The following is a 17373-nucleotide window of genomic DNA, read 5'->3' as shown; positions in this document are numbered from 1 at the left end:
GATGAACGAAAACGTATTCAAATTTATTTGACATCTTTTCCTGTACTTTATATATAGGTAAAAATAATGCTCTTTAGCTTTCGTATTGGTTAATTATTCGGTATGTGAATGAAACTACGTTACATAAAGGATATAAAACAAATTCTATAAGCGCTTTTTTCTGGATTGTATATAGAGAAATCAAATATGGTCATCAAGCGAATAATATGCACTTTGAATAAAACTCGTCTCGGCTCAATCTTCCCTTGTATAGTATGTTGGTCCTGAGAAGAACCGAATAATTTCCAATAATATGATTTACGAATCACTAACAGCAAACACCAGTGTTGGTAGAATCATGCTCAAATCTCACTCACCGAAGCCTCATGGGCGTGCTGACTCGCTTGCGATTCTGCGGAGAGCATCGCGCATAAGTTTTTCACGCAGAATCGCATCGTTTGCTCATTCGCTGAAAAATGATTGCGCTTCAAAAAGTGTCTCCAATCGAAGCATATTTTATGTTTACGTATGGATTTATTATCCATTGTTTTTGTCAAAGAAAGTTATTCCGATGAATTTACCAAAGAAGAACACGCAAAAATCACGCAATGATGCAAATCGCAAGCCAAATCATGGACGATTCTCTGGGCCATGAGTCGGGTGAGGTTTGCCTCGAGCTTGATTTGAATCGTGGAGGAGGTTTGAGAATTTGAGTTTTTACCAACACTGGCAAACACTAGATAATTCCGATTTGCAAGATAATTGTAGCTTGTTAGCAGCTTCCACTGATGATTGCCAATCGATAGCACTTTAGCCGCCACCGATGCAGATGTACTCCACCCCGCTGCTGTCACGACCGCAACAGACAACCGAGAGTCCGAATGTTGCGAGAAACATTCACTTGAGTGCCGCTGATGCTAACGATGACGACCACACGACCCACGCTGTCCTCCTTCCTTTTCGATGCTAGGACCGCTCGCCGCTTTCCACGACATCTCGAACGAAATGGCTGGCGCGCGCGGATAAGCAGCTTTCTTATAGTCAATAAAGTAAACTCTCTAGCCCCGCCCTTTGGTTAGTGTTATGGTATTCGTATAAATAGTATTCGCACTCATACCGAGAATTGAACATCACCCCTTCACCCAATCGAGTTCTTTGTTGAATTGAATCCTTACGATTTTGCCATTGATGTGGGTTCTGGCGTCAGTCAGTCAGCTGCAAAGTCAGCTGAGGGTGTCGTCTACATTCTGTTTTGCGATTGAACTGATGCGATATATGATTTTTTTCTTCCGGCCTTCTATCAAAAGTTCGGATTTGGAGTGATTCTATAGCCTTTACGTATACTTAGTATACGCGAAAGGCAAAAAGAATTCCTTTGATGTGTAAGTAGAATGTGAGGTATTTTATTATAGCGTTTCGGTGGGGATGCTTCTCCAATGGTGGTACTTGTATCAGGTTGTGATACGCTTGTTATTCTATCCTGTAGAGATTGTGAGAGGGGTCTACAGTAGCCTTGCGAGCAAAGGCGTAGGATTGCCAATCCGGAGATGGCGAGTTCAATTCTCGGTCCGGTCTAGGATGTTTTCGGATTGGAAACTTTCTCGACACCCTGGGCATAGTGTATCCATTGTACTTGCCACACAAGATACATACTCATGCAATGGCTGGCATAGAAAAGCTTTCAATTAATAACTGATGAAATGCTGATAGAATACTAAGTTGAAAAGCAGGCCAAGTTCCAGTTGGAATGTAGAGCCACAGAAGAAGAAGAAGAAGAAGAAGAAGAAGAAGAAGCAATTGTGAGAGATGTATGCCTCTCTTTTACCGTTCCCCGATCAAGAGACAAAAAAATAAGAACAAGGAATTTAATAGAAAAATATTTGAATCCCAATAAGAATAAATTGAAATTGACTGATCAAAGCAACGGTGGATGGTGTGCAAAACTGTGTGAAGATCGGGCGAACACTCCGGTTCGTTCGAATCGCGCCGGGGACTAAGACAAGGTGATGGACTATCGTGCCTGTTGTTCAACATTGCGCTAGAAGGTGTCATGCGGAGAACCGGGTGTAACAGCCGGGGTACGATTTTCAACGGATCCAGTCAATTTATTTGTTTCGCGGTTGACATGGACATTGTCGGCCGAAGATTTGCAAAGGTGGCAGAACTGTACATCCGCCTAAAACGTGAAGCAACAAAAGTTGGACTGGTGGTGAATGCGTCAAAGACAAAGTACATGCTTGTGGGCGGAACCGAGCGCGACAGGGCCCGCCTGGGAAGCAGTGTTACGATAGACGGGGATACCTTCGAGGTGGTCGAGGAATTCGTCTACCTCGGATCCTTGCTAACGGCTGATAACAATGTTAGTCGTGAAATACGAAGGCGCATCATCTGTGGAAGTCGGGCCTACTATGGGCTCCAGAAGAAACTGCGGTCAAAAAGATTCGCCACCGCACCAAATGTGTCATGTACAAGACGCTAATAAGACCGGTAGTCCTCTACGGACACGAAACATGGACAATGCTCGAGGAGGACTTGCAAGCACTCGGAGTATTCGAGAGACGGGTGCTTAGGACCATCTTTGGCGGTGTGCAAGAAGACGGCGTGTGGCGGCGAAGAATGAATCACGAGCTCGCCCAACTCTACGGCGAACCCAGTATCTAGAAGGTAGCTAAAGCCTGAAGGGTACGATGGGCAGCGAGCGAGATGGGCAGACCAGGTGCAAAACGACTTGGCGAGCGTGGGGCGTATTCGAGGATGGAGAGATGCGGCCTCGAACCGTGTATTGTGGCGTCAAATAGTTGATTCAGTGTTATCTGTTTAGATGTAGACTAAATAAATAAATGAATGATGAGGCACAGAAAAGCTATATGATTTCGAAGTAAAAAAACATATCCCTTGTTAGTGTTTTCATTTTCGTTTATTTATGTAAAACCTTGCTTCTCATTAATTTCATGTCTATTTTTACAATCTTAATGTTTAGCATCGTAAATATATTTTAATGTTTATGTATAGATCACAATCAAATTAGCTCCTCCCTCTCTTTACGTCAACTTGTTCGTTCTCGCTCTTTTTCATCATCCAACCCCGCTTAAGACCATTCTCGTTATCATTCATCACGGGTGACCCAAAAATATGTCCTCTCTATCTTTTCAACACAGGTCTCAGTCGTCCAAAGCGCATCCCGTATGTTCTCGCTAAGAATCCTCTCTGTATCACATTCGCTCGCTTTAGTCCTATGTGTAGGAGAAAAAGTGCTCCACAAAATCATTTCCACTAATTTCCGCTCTAAAATGGTTCGCCATATCATGTTCTCACACTTCGTGTGTATGCCTGTAAGTGTGTGTGTGTATGTGTGTATGTTTCATGCACTCGCCTGCTTATTTTGATTCGATTAGTAATATTATTTTTACGACTAATATCATTACGCCTATAATTTATTGTTTCCCCTTCTTTTCTGCTTCAAATTGTTATTTGCTTTTAGCGCGACTACTATCATGTTCTGTATTTTTAATCGATTGAATGATTTTATCGAAATCTACGTATTGAATGCTACACTGTGATCGCTTTGCTGTATCTTTCTATAAACGTTCGCCTGATTTTTTTTGCTTGTTTTTTAAGCTAAGAGTTGAATATGTGACTCGTTTCATTTAGTTGCTAACAAATAATGCAAAATTCCAGTTCTTTTGTTCGTCCTACGTGCTTCTTTCTGCTTTCTAATTGAACACATGTTTGTTTATATTTTACTGTTTTTCGTGATTCGGTTTACCTTCGAATCCTAGAGTAAATTTCAACAAATGAAACTTCAAGGTTCAAACCTGTTAGCAGTAGTGTGTTGTGGGAAATAAAAATACTGCGAGACTTTAGATAACTCTTTGATAAATGTTAGCCTGGCTTTGCACTGGTTGATATTTATTTTAATTTTCGGTGTTTCGTGAAAGCAATCGTTTCTGTTGGGTTGAGATTGACTTTGCAAATGTTTGCTCTTTCAAGGCATCTCATTTTATGCCAATTATATGACGTAATACCAATTACACGACGATGATAATTATGCTTTTGGTTAGAATAGATTATTATCAATCAGTTTTATTACTTCGTATCCTAAATCATGAAGGATACTTCAAATTTTAGCGCATTTTTCATTAATAAAATGTTGGGTTTTGTGAGTTGTTCCATGCTGCCAAAAATCATACCGTTCCTTGCTTATTTAAGAATCATAAGTATAAATTATAAGTATAAATATCAGTCATCTCTACTCCTACAGAGAACTTTTCTGGCTAAGCCAATTGCCTGATCTCAGAGAATCTCACAACATCGACAGTACCGGGGTCGTGGTCCGTTGGAGGTCGGTGGTGGTGTCACTGGTGCAAAGTATGCATGTACTTTTATATTTGGTAGATGATTCTGTAAAAGGTTTTTTTATTTCTTAATATTTTACTATACTTGGGTAATGGTTGAATATATATTTTACACTGTGTTCAAACTGCATTTATTAAAATTATTGAAAAAAGACAAGTGATGCAGTCTGGATGTAAGATTATAGATCATGCTTACCCTCAACCGACGGATAGCATTCCTAGATATTAGTTGGCAGTCGTAGAGCTCTATCCGTTGTAAATTGTGACAGGATATTAGATGTTCGAGAGTGTCATCGGTTATTAGAGGACAGTTGTCCAATTCAAGGACGGATAGACTTTCTGCAGCGCAACCTCCGGCAGCCAGCTGCCGGATACCCTCATCGGTAATCAGTTCGCAATGTGACAGGGTCTTGAAAGAAATGGATGGACATAATATTTATTTTAATTTTAAGATAGAGATGTAGTTGAGTATTTTTTTTTATAGTGAACATATGTTAGGTGCTCGTATGCAAGAGCATTCCTGATTTCCTTTATTTCACAAGCTATATTCCAACCCAAAATCCGCTCACTCTACAGCTACTCGTTGTCAGATATATGGATTGAACAAAAAGGCCTCAATTGATTCTGGCTGAGACAAAGCGATGCAATCGAGACAAAGCGATGCAATTAATTTATTTAGTCTACATCTAAACAGATAACACTGAATCAACAATTTGACGCCACAATACACGGTTCGAGGCCACATCTCTCCATCCTCGAATACGCCCCACGCTCGCCAAGTCGTTCTGCACCTGGTCTGCCCATCTCGCTCGCTGCGCTCCACGTCGTCTCGTACCTGCCGGATCGGAAGCGAACACCATCTTTGCAGGATTGCTGTCCAGCATTCTTGCAACATGCCCTGCCCGTCGTACCCTTCCGGCTTTAGTTACCTTCTCATGGTTCATTCTTCGCCGCCACAAACTCTCTCGAATACTCGGAGTGCTTGCAAGTCCTCCTCGAGCATTGTCCATGTTCCATGTCCGTAGAGGACAACCAGTCTTATTAGCGTCTTGTACATGACACATTTGGTGCGGTGGCGAATCTTTTTTGACCGCAGTTTCTTCTGGAGCCCGTAGTAGGCCCGACTTCCACAGATGATGCGCCTTCGTATTTCACGACTGACATTGTTATCAGCCGTTAACAAGGATCCGAGGTAGACGAATTCCTCGACCACCTCGAAGGTATTCCCGTCTATCGTAACACTGCTTCCCATGCGGGCCCTGTCGCGCTCTGTTTCGCCCACAAGCATGTACTTTGTCTTTGAGGCATTCACCACCAGTCCAACTTTTGTTGCTTCACGTTTCAAGCGGGTGTACAGTTCTGCCACCTTTGCAAAATGTTCGGCCGACAATGTCCATGTCATCCGCGAAACAAATAAATTGACTGGATCTGTTGAAAATCGTAACCCGGCTGTTACATCCGGCTCTCCGCATGACACCTTCTAGCGCAATGTTGAACAACAGGCACAAAAATGTGGTGTCTTAGTCCCCGGCGCGATTCGAACGAACTGGAGTGTTCGCCCGAAATCTTCATAGAGTTTTGCACACCATCCATCGTTGCTTTGATCAGTCTGGTAAGCTGTTCTGGTAGCTGTTCAGTTTTTGCTGTCATGATGTCAATTATTTGATTACTCCAGTTGATCTCGTTTTGTATGGATTAACGGTTAACACAGCAAAAATGAGAGCTTGACGTTCTTCTGGCATACGAACAACGTGACCAGCCCACCGTAGTCTGCCGTGTTGTATAAGCTTAATAATATCCAGCCCTTTATACACCTGGTACAATTCGTGATTCATGCGACGCCGCCAGATACCGTTCTCCTGTTTACCGCCGAGTGTTGTCCGCAGCACCTTACGCTCAAACACTCCGAGAGCTCTCTGATCAGCCTCCTTTAACGTCCATGTCTCATGGCCGTATAAAGCCACCGGAAGAATCAGAGTACCGTGATGTGCCCTAATTTCGCGCGCGCCCTCAATTTTTAGGTACCAGTCAAAATTGAAAAATCTGGAGGATTACAAAATATCATTGTTGTTGAATGTTTTTCACGAAAAAATTTGAAAAACAAACTTGGTTTAGTACACCAAATAAAATTATTTCAATTTGATCCTCCCATCGACCGCCATATTTGCTTGTGCTTAGCACAGCGACGAAGAACATGACCCAAGTAAACAAATGATTTTACTGTATAAAACTGGCTATTTTTTGGAAATATTTGTATCCATTATGCTCTGTTGGATATGTTTATTCGTCATTACTATTGAAAAGTGTAAAATTTTATGTATTTTGTGTTTATTTGGACTTTCACTTTGTGAGCGAAATTAGGTATATGAGAGTAATTATGGTGCCTAATTTCGTTTATTGTTGTTGCGTAGTTTCATTTGCAACATTCTAATGAAACAAAATCAATATACTACACAGGACAGTTTTACACTGAATAGAACCCGAAAAGTTCATTCCCATACGCTTTTTATCTAATTTTCAGGCGGATAACCACCGACATCGACTAATGTTGACTTGAAAAATCTTATAGATCAATAGCTACCAAATCCGATGTGTAAAATGATGCTAAAATGTGCGATGTGTAAAATGATGCTAAACTTAAGATAAAACTACAGCAGCTTTTTCGATAATTTATATAATATTAAAGATGTCTTGAATAAAACACATATTTGAAGATGTCCTATGTAAGAGATGACTTTTAAGGAATTTAAGACTTTCTCTCCAGCTCTCCTAATCGCTCCCTCGAGCGCTATATTGAACAGTAGATTCGAGAGTGCATCACCCTGCTTTAATCCGTCTAAGGTAACAAATGACGTCGATATTTCATCCGCAACCCTTACACTTGATTTCGATCCGTCCAACGTTATACGAATCAGCCGGATCAGTTTCGCCGGAAAACCATGTTCAAGCATAATTTGCCATAATTCATTCCGTTTCACTGAATCGTACGCCGCCTTGAAATCAATAAACAGATGATGTGTCTGCAAGTTGTACTCCCGGAATTTATCAAGGATTTGTGTCAGGGTAAACATTTGATCCGTCGTTGATCGGCCCTCACGAAAACCTGCTTGGTATTCGCCGACGAAAGACTCTTCAAGCGGTCTCAATCTGTTGAACAGAATACGGGACATAATTTTGTACGCCGAATAAGGGAGGGTTATTCCTCGGTAATTGGCGCACTCCAGTATGTGCCCTTTCTTAAAGAGAGGGCAAATGAGGCCGTCCAACCAGCTAGCAGACAGTTCCTCGTCTTCCCATATTTTCGACACAATATGGTGCAGAACTTCATAAAGCTGCTCACTGCTATGTTTGAGAAGTTCAGCCGGTAGCTGATCCTTCCCCGCAGCCTTATTGTTTTTCAGCTCTTTAACAGCTTTTTAACCTCATCTAGTGTAGGTGACTCCACAGCTTGTCCATCGTCGCTAATATTTATTCTGTTCACCGATGCACCGTCACTTCCTCCATTCAACAAAGTCTCGAAGTGTTGCTTCCACCTGGCAGCCACTTCAGTTTTATCTGTCAGCAAATTCCCTTGTTGGTCGTTGCACATGACGGGAGATGGCGCTGTCTTTCTCCGCACGCCATTGACAGACTCATAAAACCTCCGCATATCGTTCTGCTCCATTTTTTCCTGCGCCTCACTAATAACTTGTTCTTCGAACTCTTTTTTCTTCCTGCGGTGGGTTCGTTTTTCGGCTGCTCTTGCTTCCTTGTACCGATCTCTATTCGATCGGGTATCCGACACCAACATCCGGCTTCTGGCAACGTTCTTTGATTTGATATCATAAGATTTTTAATTTGGTATCAAAATGAGAATTCAATTAGATTATTTTTATGGGCATTTATAATAACAACAGCATATTTTCTTTGCAAATTGCTATTGATTTTCGTAAAACACACTTTATATAATCGACAGTCTAATTTGATGTAAAGCTGCTATCATTATGATAACTGAGGAATGCATATTGAAAACATGTTGCGATATCAATTTTATTAACTAACAATTGACATCAAATTTTGTTTTCAATATAATCTTAACAGCAGAGCTTAATATCAATTTGCTCTCATTTTGTTTACCGACTTTGCTCGGGAGGACCCCTAATTTATCAAAAACAATGGAAAGAGTATCAATTTAACGTATTGTTTTGGAGAAATATCTTTTTTTGAATAGAAAATAAAATAAATAGAAAAATATGGACAGAATACAGCATCCCGATCAGGAATACATAACAAAATTATAACTCAATTCTATCAATGGTTGTTATTTAAAACAACGTGTGTTATAATTAGATAATTCGATAAAAATGTGTCTTCGGCCAGTTTTATTTCATATCAAAATTATAACAACATTAGTTATGTATATTTACACAAAATAATTGCCTACATTTTTTGATATTGGAAAAAAAGCGGAGGTAATCACCTCCAGTATAACTTGAATCAATGTTCGATGTTAATAGCTAGTACAAAGTTAATTGCCTACATTATGGATGGAAATCCGGCGTTGTAGGCAATTACCATGAAAGTAGATTTTTGTACCTCATAATCATATCAACGGTTGTTATAATGTTGAAATGAAGGTAACAACCTCTGATATAATTATGTTACGGCTAGAGGGAATTTTGATATAATTTTTGTTATTTTAACAACTAACCAGCCAATTTTATAACACATTTTGTTACATTATTTTTCTGAAATAAATAACTCCCCTTGATATAATTTTGTTATGCATTCTTGATCGGGATGTTTCTAACGAAATACTCTTCATCATACATTGATTACCAAACATTGTGACTTACCAATTTTTCTAGACTAGGACATCCAACTGCGAGGTTCGATAGTGTTGCGTCGGTTATTTGACTGCACTCTTCCAGATCCATTCGTTCCAAATATTTACAATTCTACAAAAAAAAATTAGAGGACATGTTTGTAAACGATCTTAAGATTGGGATTATTCCATCGTTTCTTACCTTTGCTAACGCAATGAATCCTGAATCCGTAAACTGAGTACAACCGGCAACTTCGAGTGTGTTGAGATAGTGATTGTAAGATGCTAATGCTATCAGCGTGTGATCCGTGAGCTCGCAACATTTGGACACACACAGCTGCCTCAAATTGATACACTTTACCGCTATCTTCGACACCGATGCATCTGTTATAGTCTAAAGTAAGGTAAAAGAAGAATTTTTATCGAATATATGTCAAGTCGCGTTAAAGCTACTCACCTCACAGCTATGTAGATTCAAAACTTCAATATTAGGACAATACAACGCTAGGGCGATAACAGCTCTATCGTTCACGTCTTTGCAACCTATCACGAAAGATTATTATTTTAAAGTGGAACTTGAACAGATATCGGATGACTCACCTTTACTACTGAACTTTTTTATTTTATTGCAACCCCTGGCTATCGCCTCGACACCGTTTTCCGTTATAAGATTACACCAGGAAACATTAATTTCGGTCAGATTCTGAAAAAATATAAATTCTTTCGATAGTCAAAACCATTTTTCAACGCGTGATTGATTTATCAGTCATACTGGACACCCGTCGGATAATGCCTTCAGGCTGCAGTCGGAGATTTGCGAGCAGGACTCGAGGTTGATGGCGGTTAGTTTGCTGCAGTTTTTGCTGAGTGGTTGAATAGCCACGTCGGTGATCTTCTTGCACCCTTCCAGATCTAGATGTTCAATGTTATGGCAGTGTTGAGCAAGGGTTCTAATCGATTGGCTGCCGACGGACTGGCAGCCACGGAGGCAGAGATATTTCAGGAAACCGCCGCAGCGCAGCGAAATGTTCTCGATAACCGTACCCTTGAAAAATAAGTGTAACTATTCTATAAAGGCACTGTTAAAACGCGGCTGCCTACCTCAATATCCCTCTGGAAATCAAACAGATTGATTTTCTGCCAGTTAGAACCGTCTAGTGCTAGGATATTCCAGTACCGGGATACCTTGAACGAAAAAAAGGTTAATTCACCAGAGCGCAACATTGGAAACAAGACAAACCATTTACCTGACCACATCGACATAGCGAGGTGACATCAAGATAGGATAATATTCGCAAAAGTATCTCTTTGGGTAGTTTCTTGGATATTTCATCTTCTGGAATTATATATGATTTCTGAAATGAGTAAAAAAAATCATGTGTTAGTACAATTTGCTATCTATGCAGTCAACTGATTCTAATCAGTTAGATATAATAAAATGATCATGAGCTCAGCTACCAAAAATCTAGATATTCTGCACTATACAGCCCTTCAGTTTTATTGCATACAATTGTGATGTTTGGTTGCACTGATTTGAGTATGGCGTGTTCGGTGAAAATCGATAAAATTATACTCAAGGGCATTTTTAGTAATGTTACAGTCCTCTTTTCATATGTTGCTCAAGATACACATATGGAAACATTGAAAAATAAAGCAACGGGAATCATCCCGAGTTTTAATTTGCACATAATTTTGGAAGATACAAGAATGAATAACTTCTAACAATGTTATTTATTATAATGTCCAGAAAATATGTTTTTCAAAGGGTAATTAAGAGATCTACATTGCATTGAACAAACAGTAGAACTCAATTCTGCGTAGCAAAAGTCAATGGTGTACATTTTTGCAGCGGTTATATTCCTCTCAGGTGGAGGATAGAATAGTTTAGCAATGTCTTAAATACTATTGTTGCAAAGCCAAACTTAATTGGGCGTATAATAGTGGGTTGATTATCAAGGAAAGAGCATCTAACATAGCTCTGCTCCCCACCAAAGTTTCTGATAGTAAAGTTACGCAAAGCGGATTTGCTTACACTGATTCTGAAGGATGCTCAAGTTATTATGTTGGCAACTTGGATTTTTGTTCAACCCACCAAGTGACTTCACGGGAGTGTTCACTTCCAAATTCGATAACCAGCAGCCGAATTCCGGTAAATAAATCTCTTGTAAGAAAAGAAATTCTCGAAGAGATTTTCGAAATTTTCTTATTTTGGAATTCCGACGAAAGCGTGAAAGAAATTTTTTGACAGATGAAAAAGAAAACGAGAATTTAAATTTCTTCGAGATTTTCGATGGAGAAATTCGATAAGAGATTTTTCTTGGATGTAATTTGAAGGTATAATTGTGTCTTCACTTCCATTAGGAGTGTAAAATAATATGAGAAATATTCTCGGTTCCCTGGGCATGCATCCATTTTGTACTTATTTGCCACTCAAGATACATACTCATGCAATGGCAAGAAAAGAAAAACTTTCATTTAATAACTGTGGGAATGCTAACAGAACGCTAAGTTAAAAATAAGGCCAAGTTTCATTTGGAATGTAAAGCCATTGAAGAAGAAGAAGAAGAATCGCGTTTGATTGATTATTTGATAAGGCAAAGGCATAAGGCATAAGGCATACATTCTAAAACATCCAAATCATTTCAATATCATGGTATGTGCACAACCAACTATCATAAAAAAGCTAAGCTAAAGCTAAGCTAAAGCTAAGCTAAAGCTAAGCTAAAGCTAAGCTAAAGCTAAGCTAAAGCTGTTTAAAGCTAAAAGCTAAAGCTAAAGCTAAGCTTAAAGCTGTTAAAGCTAAGCTAAAGCTAAGCTAAAGCTAAGCTAAAGCTAAGCTAAAGCTTAAAGCTAAAGCTGTTAAAGCTAAGCTAAAGCTAAGCTAAAGTTGTTAAAGCTGTTAAAGCTAAGCTAAAGCTAAGCTAGCTAAGCTAAAGCTAAGCTAGCTAAGCTAAGCTAAGTCTAAAGCTGTTAAGCTAAAGCTAAAGCTGTCTGTTAAAGCTAAGCCCAGTGTTAAAGCTAAGTAAAGCCTGCTAAAGCTGGGCTAAAGCTGTTAAAGCTGCCAGCCCAGCTCCAGCCCCTCAGCCCGCCCAGTGCCCCAGCCTGGCCCCAGCCCGCCAGCCCAGCTCAGCCTGGCCCCAGCCCCACCAGCCCTCAGCCCAGCTCAGCTCAGCCTGCCCAGCCTGCCCAGCCAGCCTGCTCCAGCCTGTGCTCAGCCAAAGCCTGCCCAGCCTCAGCCCGCCCAGCCTGCCTGGCTCAGCCTGGGCTGCCTGCTCAGCCTGCCCAGCTGCTCAGCCTGCCCAGCCCAGCCTGCTCAGCCTGCCCAGCTCAGCTCAGCCTGCTCCTGCTCAGCCTGCTCAGCCTGCTCAGCCCGCTCAGTTAAAGCTGCCCAGCCTGCTCAGCTGCTGCCTCAGCTCAGCCTGCTCAGCCAGCCAGCCTGCTCAGCCTGGCTCAGCTGCTCAGCCTGCTCAGCTCAGCCTGCTCAGCCTGCTCAGCCTGCTTAAAGCTCAGTCAGCCTGCCTGCTCAAGCCTGCTCAGCCTGCTCAAAGCCTGTTCTAAAGCTGCTTAAAGCTTGCTCAGCTAAAGCTGTTAAAGCTAAGCTTAAAGCTAAGCTAAAGCTAAGCTAAAGCTGTTTAAAGCTTGTTGTTAAAGCTAAGCTAAGTTGCTAAAGCTTGCTTAAAGCTTAAGCTAAGCTAAGCTAAAGCTAAGCTAAAGCTGTTGCTTAAAGCTGTTAAAGCTAAAGTTGCTAAAGCTAAGCTTAAAGCTGTTAAAGCTAAGCTAAAGCTAAGCTAAAGCTAAGCTAAAGCTAAGCTAAAGCTTAAGCTAAGCCAAATGCTAATGGTTCGGTGTTTTCGAGGTAATAAAGTTAGAGCATCCGTTTTTTTTAGACAGTTAGAAATCACAACAATGTTGCTGTTACTGCATATTTTCATCAATAGATTGAATATTTATCTTTTTTTCCCTCATTATTTCGATAACAATAAGCAAAAGCAAGTTTTATTTTCGATATGAGGATGTTTTGTACAACCGGTATGCAAATAGTTGTCAAAAGACATCTAGGAGAAAATATGTGAACTAATATTTTTCTTCGCAAGAAATTTTAGTCTTTTTCTTTCTCTTCAGTCTATCGGAATAAGGTATGAAGAGAAGAATTTTTTGGAAAGAGAAAGAGAATCTATAAATCTCTTTTGATAAAGAAATTTTTCAATTTTTTCTTGAACCTTCGGAATTTGGCTGCAGGGGTCTCATTACGCATCTCCTTTCGATAGCTCTTTCGTATGACAGTTTGCATGGTTTGCTCGTTTCGAGTATACTATATCCATCAAACAAGCATTTGTTTGCTTTGCTCGATAGGTAGACGGTTTAACAGTTTCATAGGTAAATAGATTTAGCTTCACTCTTTGCGCAACTCTATCAGGGTTTGCAGAAAACGCTCTCTATAGATAACGAACAACGATAAAAGAAAGGCGAAAATAGTTCTGAATCATAACAAGCCATGATAACACATTTATCAAGCTTTTATACAGACTCTGGTCCCCACAAGTTCCTATCTTACGCTTCCGCCGGTTGAACGATGGCAAAAAACCGCCAGCTAAGGGTTGCGTAGGGTAGATGTACCAGTCGTGGTTATGACCCCAATTGTCGCATTAGTGTATCATGCATCGAATGACTCAACAAATCACCGCGATAGATGTTCAGATAAGTGAATCATATCAATAGGATACGATAAATCCTTCAATCTCCTCCAAGAAACACAAAACATAGTTGAAAAACTTTGCCTTTCCCAGGCAAAAAAAAAAACACTAAAAATATGAGTGAGTGTTTTAAGCGTGTTTTGCACATAGAAAATAGTATTTTTCCTTAACTTCTGATCCCATAGTCCAATCTGGCTAATTTTCAATAGCAAATAATATGACAGGATTTTCCATCGAATGGAACTTATTACGTGTAATTCGACCAATGCTAAGTTCCAAAAAGTGTGTACACATGTGTGTAAGAGCTATGCTGACGTTCTGAAGCCTTTGCGGGGCGATAAAAACTTCACTGGCCTAGGGGATGAGTCAACTGCATCCGCAGAACGCAGAACTCGTCCTAAAGCGGGATGCTGCGCGGAAGAGTTATACGTATAAAAAGTTATGGCAAAAGAGGTGCTGAGTGATGCGGTTCAGGTGAGAGCCCTATGCCCAGTAGAGGTAATCCAATGCCGAGGCCTGGACGAAATTACCGAAGCCGGTGAGCTGGTAGCTGCACTGAGAGATCAGTGTGGCGTTGAAATCCAGGATACCGCGATTCGGTTGTGGAAAGGTTATGCTGGAACGCAGGTTGCCTCATTCCAGGTACATGTGGTTGACGCTAAGAAGGTACTAGACAAGGCCAAGCTGAAGGTTGGTTGGTCGGTATGCTCGGTAAGCGCAAACCAACAACCTCAGGCCTGCTTCAAGTGCTTCGATTACGGACATAAGTTATATGACTGTAAAGGTCCTGATCGGAGTCGGCGGTGTGTGGAGCTGAAGGTCAAAAGGCTCACACCTGCCAGGCCGCACCGAGGTGTTGGATCTGTGGTCCTGGCACAGACAACAAACACACATCTGGTGGGCAGGCCTGTCCGGCTTGGTCATGCAAGTAGCTCAGCTAAATCTCAACCACTGCGAGGCAGCGCAAGCGCTGCTACAACAGTAGGTAAACGAGAATAAGACTGATGTTGCCTTGCTGTCCGACCCGTACCGCATCCCTGCTAAACATAGCAGTTGGGTTGCGAATAAGTCCGGAATAGTGATTATCTGGACTTGTTTTGTTATAGCAAAGGTAAACGGAGTTTAGCTTTGCAGCTGCTACTGTCCTCCAAGATGGAGCATAGAGCAGTATACTAGGGTGTTAGATAATATTGTAGCGAGACTAACTAGTCTTAAACCATTAGTTATAGCAGGTGACTTCAACGCGTGGGCAGTGGATTGGGCCGATTCACTAACGCTAGAGGTCATATCCTGCTAGAGTCTCTAGCGGTACTGAACGTAGTCCTGCTGAACGAGGGCCAAGCGCCAACGTTCAGAGGACCGAATGGCGAGTCATGCATCGATGTGGCCTTCTGCAGCGCGGGATGGACGGTGGAGCCTGAATGGAGGGTTCACAAAGGGTATACTGCTAGTGACCATCAGGAAATACGTTTTATGGTCAGCTATACCCCCAAGCCCAACAGAGCCACAGTGCGGATCAGTAAAGCTGATCTAGGATGGCGTACCTCGCAGTTCGCAGAACTGCTGGAAGAATCACTACGGTGGGAAAATCGGACTCTAGGCCTTAGTGGTGATGAGTTATACGATGTCCTGACACGAGCATGTGACGTGACAATGTCCAGGAGGACTACGCCAATCGGCAACCGCACACCGGTGCACTGGTGGACGAGCACATTAGCTGATCTTTGCAGAACCTGTCTTAGAGCTAAAAGAAGGTTGCGACATGCAAGAACCGAAGCGGACAGGCCGGGTGTTTAATACAGCGAGCAGAGTTTTGAACTACGAAATCAAATGTAGTAAGAGAGCCTGCTTTGAAGAGCTGTGTAGGTTGGCCAATAATACTCCATGCACACTTAGTTTTTATTTCTGCAGCTCGGCAAAAATCCGCACAGCCGTGCGTCAGCAAAATAAAAAACTGATATTTCTGCAAAAATAACGTTTGTTAGCTGATTTTCAGCAAAATATTTGCTGATTTTCAGCAATTTTGACAGAAATCTCGGCAAAAAAACAAGTTTGCTGGGGCACGGCTGTGCGAATCTCGGTAAAAGTTTAACATTTTGCTGAGATCCCGGTTAAAAAAATTAAGTGTGTGGGGGGATGCATAGTGATAGCTACGACCAACAGCGAAACTCCTGAGAAATCTCCGGAGATGTTAGCCAGGATCGTTGAAGGTTTGTTCCCGAAGCATAACTCATCGGACTGGCCCGCCACTTCGTACGAGTCAGTGAACGTGGTACCGCTAGTGACTAACGAAGCAAGTTGCAAGTCGCCATTGCAAGAAAACTTAAGCTTAATAAGGCACCACATCCGGATTCTATTCATAACCTGGTCCTTAAGCACGCGATTCTTGCCGCTCCAGATATGTTCAGGAGCTGCCTCCAACGTTGCCTGGACGAAGGAAACTTCCCAGATCGTTGGAAACGGCAGAAGTTGGTGCTATTGCCTAAGCCTGGGAAATCCCCGAGAGAGCATTCGGCATACAGACCAACTTGCCTTCTCGAGACAACTGGTAAGTTGTTAGAGAAGGTGATCCTGAATAGATTGACGGGCTATAAGCAGTGTGCTGGTGGCTTATCAAGCAACCAGTATGGGTTCCGTAAAGGCCGTTCTACCATCGAAGCAATTCGGTCGGTAACGGAAACGGCTAAGATAGCGCGTGGTTTGAATAGAAGAGGTATAAGGTACTGTGCATTGATTACACTAGATGTAAAGAATGCATTTAATAACGCTAGCTGGGCAGCCCCGGATTATCTGTGCAGGATTCTGAAAAGCTATTTTCAGAACAGGATATTGTTAGTCGACATCGATGCTGGTTTGCAGTCGATTGAAGTGTCAGCAAGTGTTCCACAGGGATCGATCCTCGGACCGGTTCTGTGGAATATCATGTATGACGGAGTATTACGCTTAAATTTCCCGGCCTTTGTGAAAATAGAAGGCTTTGTGGATGATGTAATGCTAGAGGACACAGGCGACACTCTCGAAGAAGTTAAATTGAAAGCTTCATACGCGATTAGCAGAGTTTAAGAATGGCTCAACTCAAGGAGGTTGGCGTTACCCGAGCAGGAGTGACGACCTCGATAACAGAAGTGGTATGATTTAGCCTTGCATAAGAGGTAAAATACCAAAAAATAATACCAAAAACTTTTATGCAGAATATTTGAGGCATACCATGCTTAGATATTTCAATACCAAACCAATAATAATTGGTTATGCATCTGGTATTGAAATTCAATTTAATAACTGAGTTTGTTATGGCTCAAGTATTGTGCATATTAGTTTTTGGTATTCGGTGCATATTAGTTTATAGTATCCCGAGTAGGAGAAATTGGCTCAATAATACTTAATTCTGTTATTGATACCATACTCTGTTATGAACTAGCCCTGAATAAGAGGTAAAATACCAAAGGAATAATACCAAAAACTAATATGCACAATACTTGAGCCATAACAAACTCAGTTATAAAATTGAATTTCAATACCAAATGCATAACCAATTATTATT

General features: G+C 41.3%; 1 protein-coding gene across 1 annotated transcript in view; it reads right to left on the bottom strand.

Annotated features, from left to right (window-relative positions):
* Positions 1-3379: 3379 nt before the first annotated feature.
* Positions 3380-17373, bottom strand: part of LOC134212372 (F-box/LRR-repeat protein 20) — a 34316-nt gene continuing 20322 nt past the window's right edge. The window contains exons 2-10 of the mRNA XM_062690149.1: positions 10386-10493; positions 10240-10323; positions 9911-10183; positions 9739-9841; positions 9596-9681; positions 9341-9532; positions 9170-9271; positions 4531-4743; positions 3380-4380 (exon numbers count right to left, since the gene is read on the bottom strand). Of these exons, the coding sequence (XP_062546133.1) occupies positions 4273-4380; positions 4531-4743; positions 9170-9271; positions 9341-9532; positions 9596-9681; positions 9739-9841; positions 9911-10183; positions 10240-10323; positions 10386-10493 (1269 nt within the window). The 3' untranslated portion in view covers positions 3380-4272. The remainder of the gene's footprint in view (positions 4381-4530; positions 4744-9169; positions 9272-9340; positions 9533-9595; positions 9682-9738; positions 9842-9910; positions 10184-10239; positions 10324-10385; positions 10494-17373) is intronic.

Source organism: Armigeres subalbatus, chromosome 2, assembly GCF_024139115.2.
Source record: "Armigeres subalbatus isolate Guangzhou_Male chromosome 2, GZ_Asu_2, whole genome shotgun sequence".
NCBI lineage: Eukaryota > Metazoa > Arthropoda > Insecta > Diptera > Culicidae > Armigeres > Armigeres subalbatus.
This window is presented reverse-complemented; position numbering and strand designations above follow the sequence as displayed.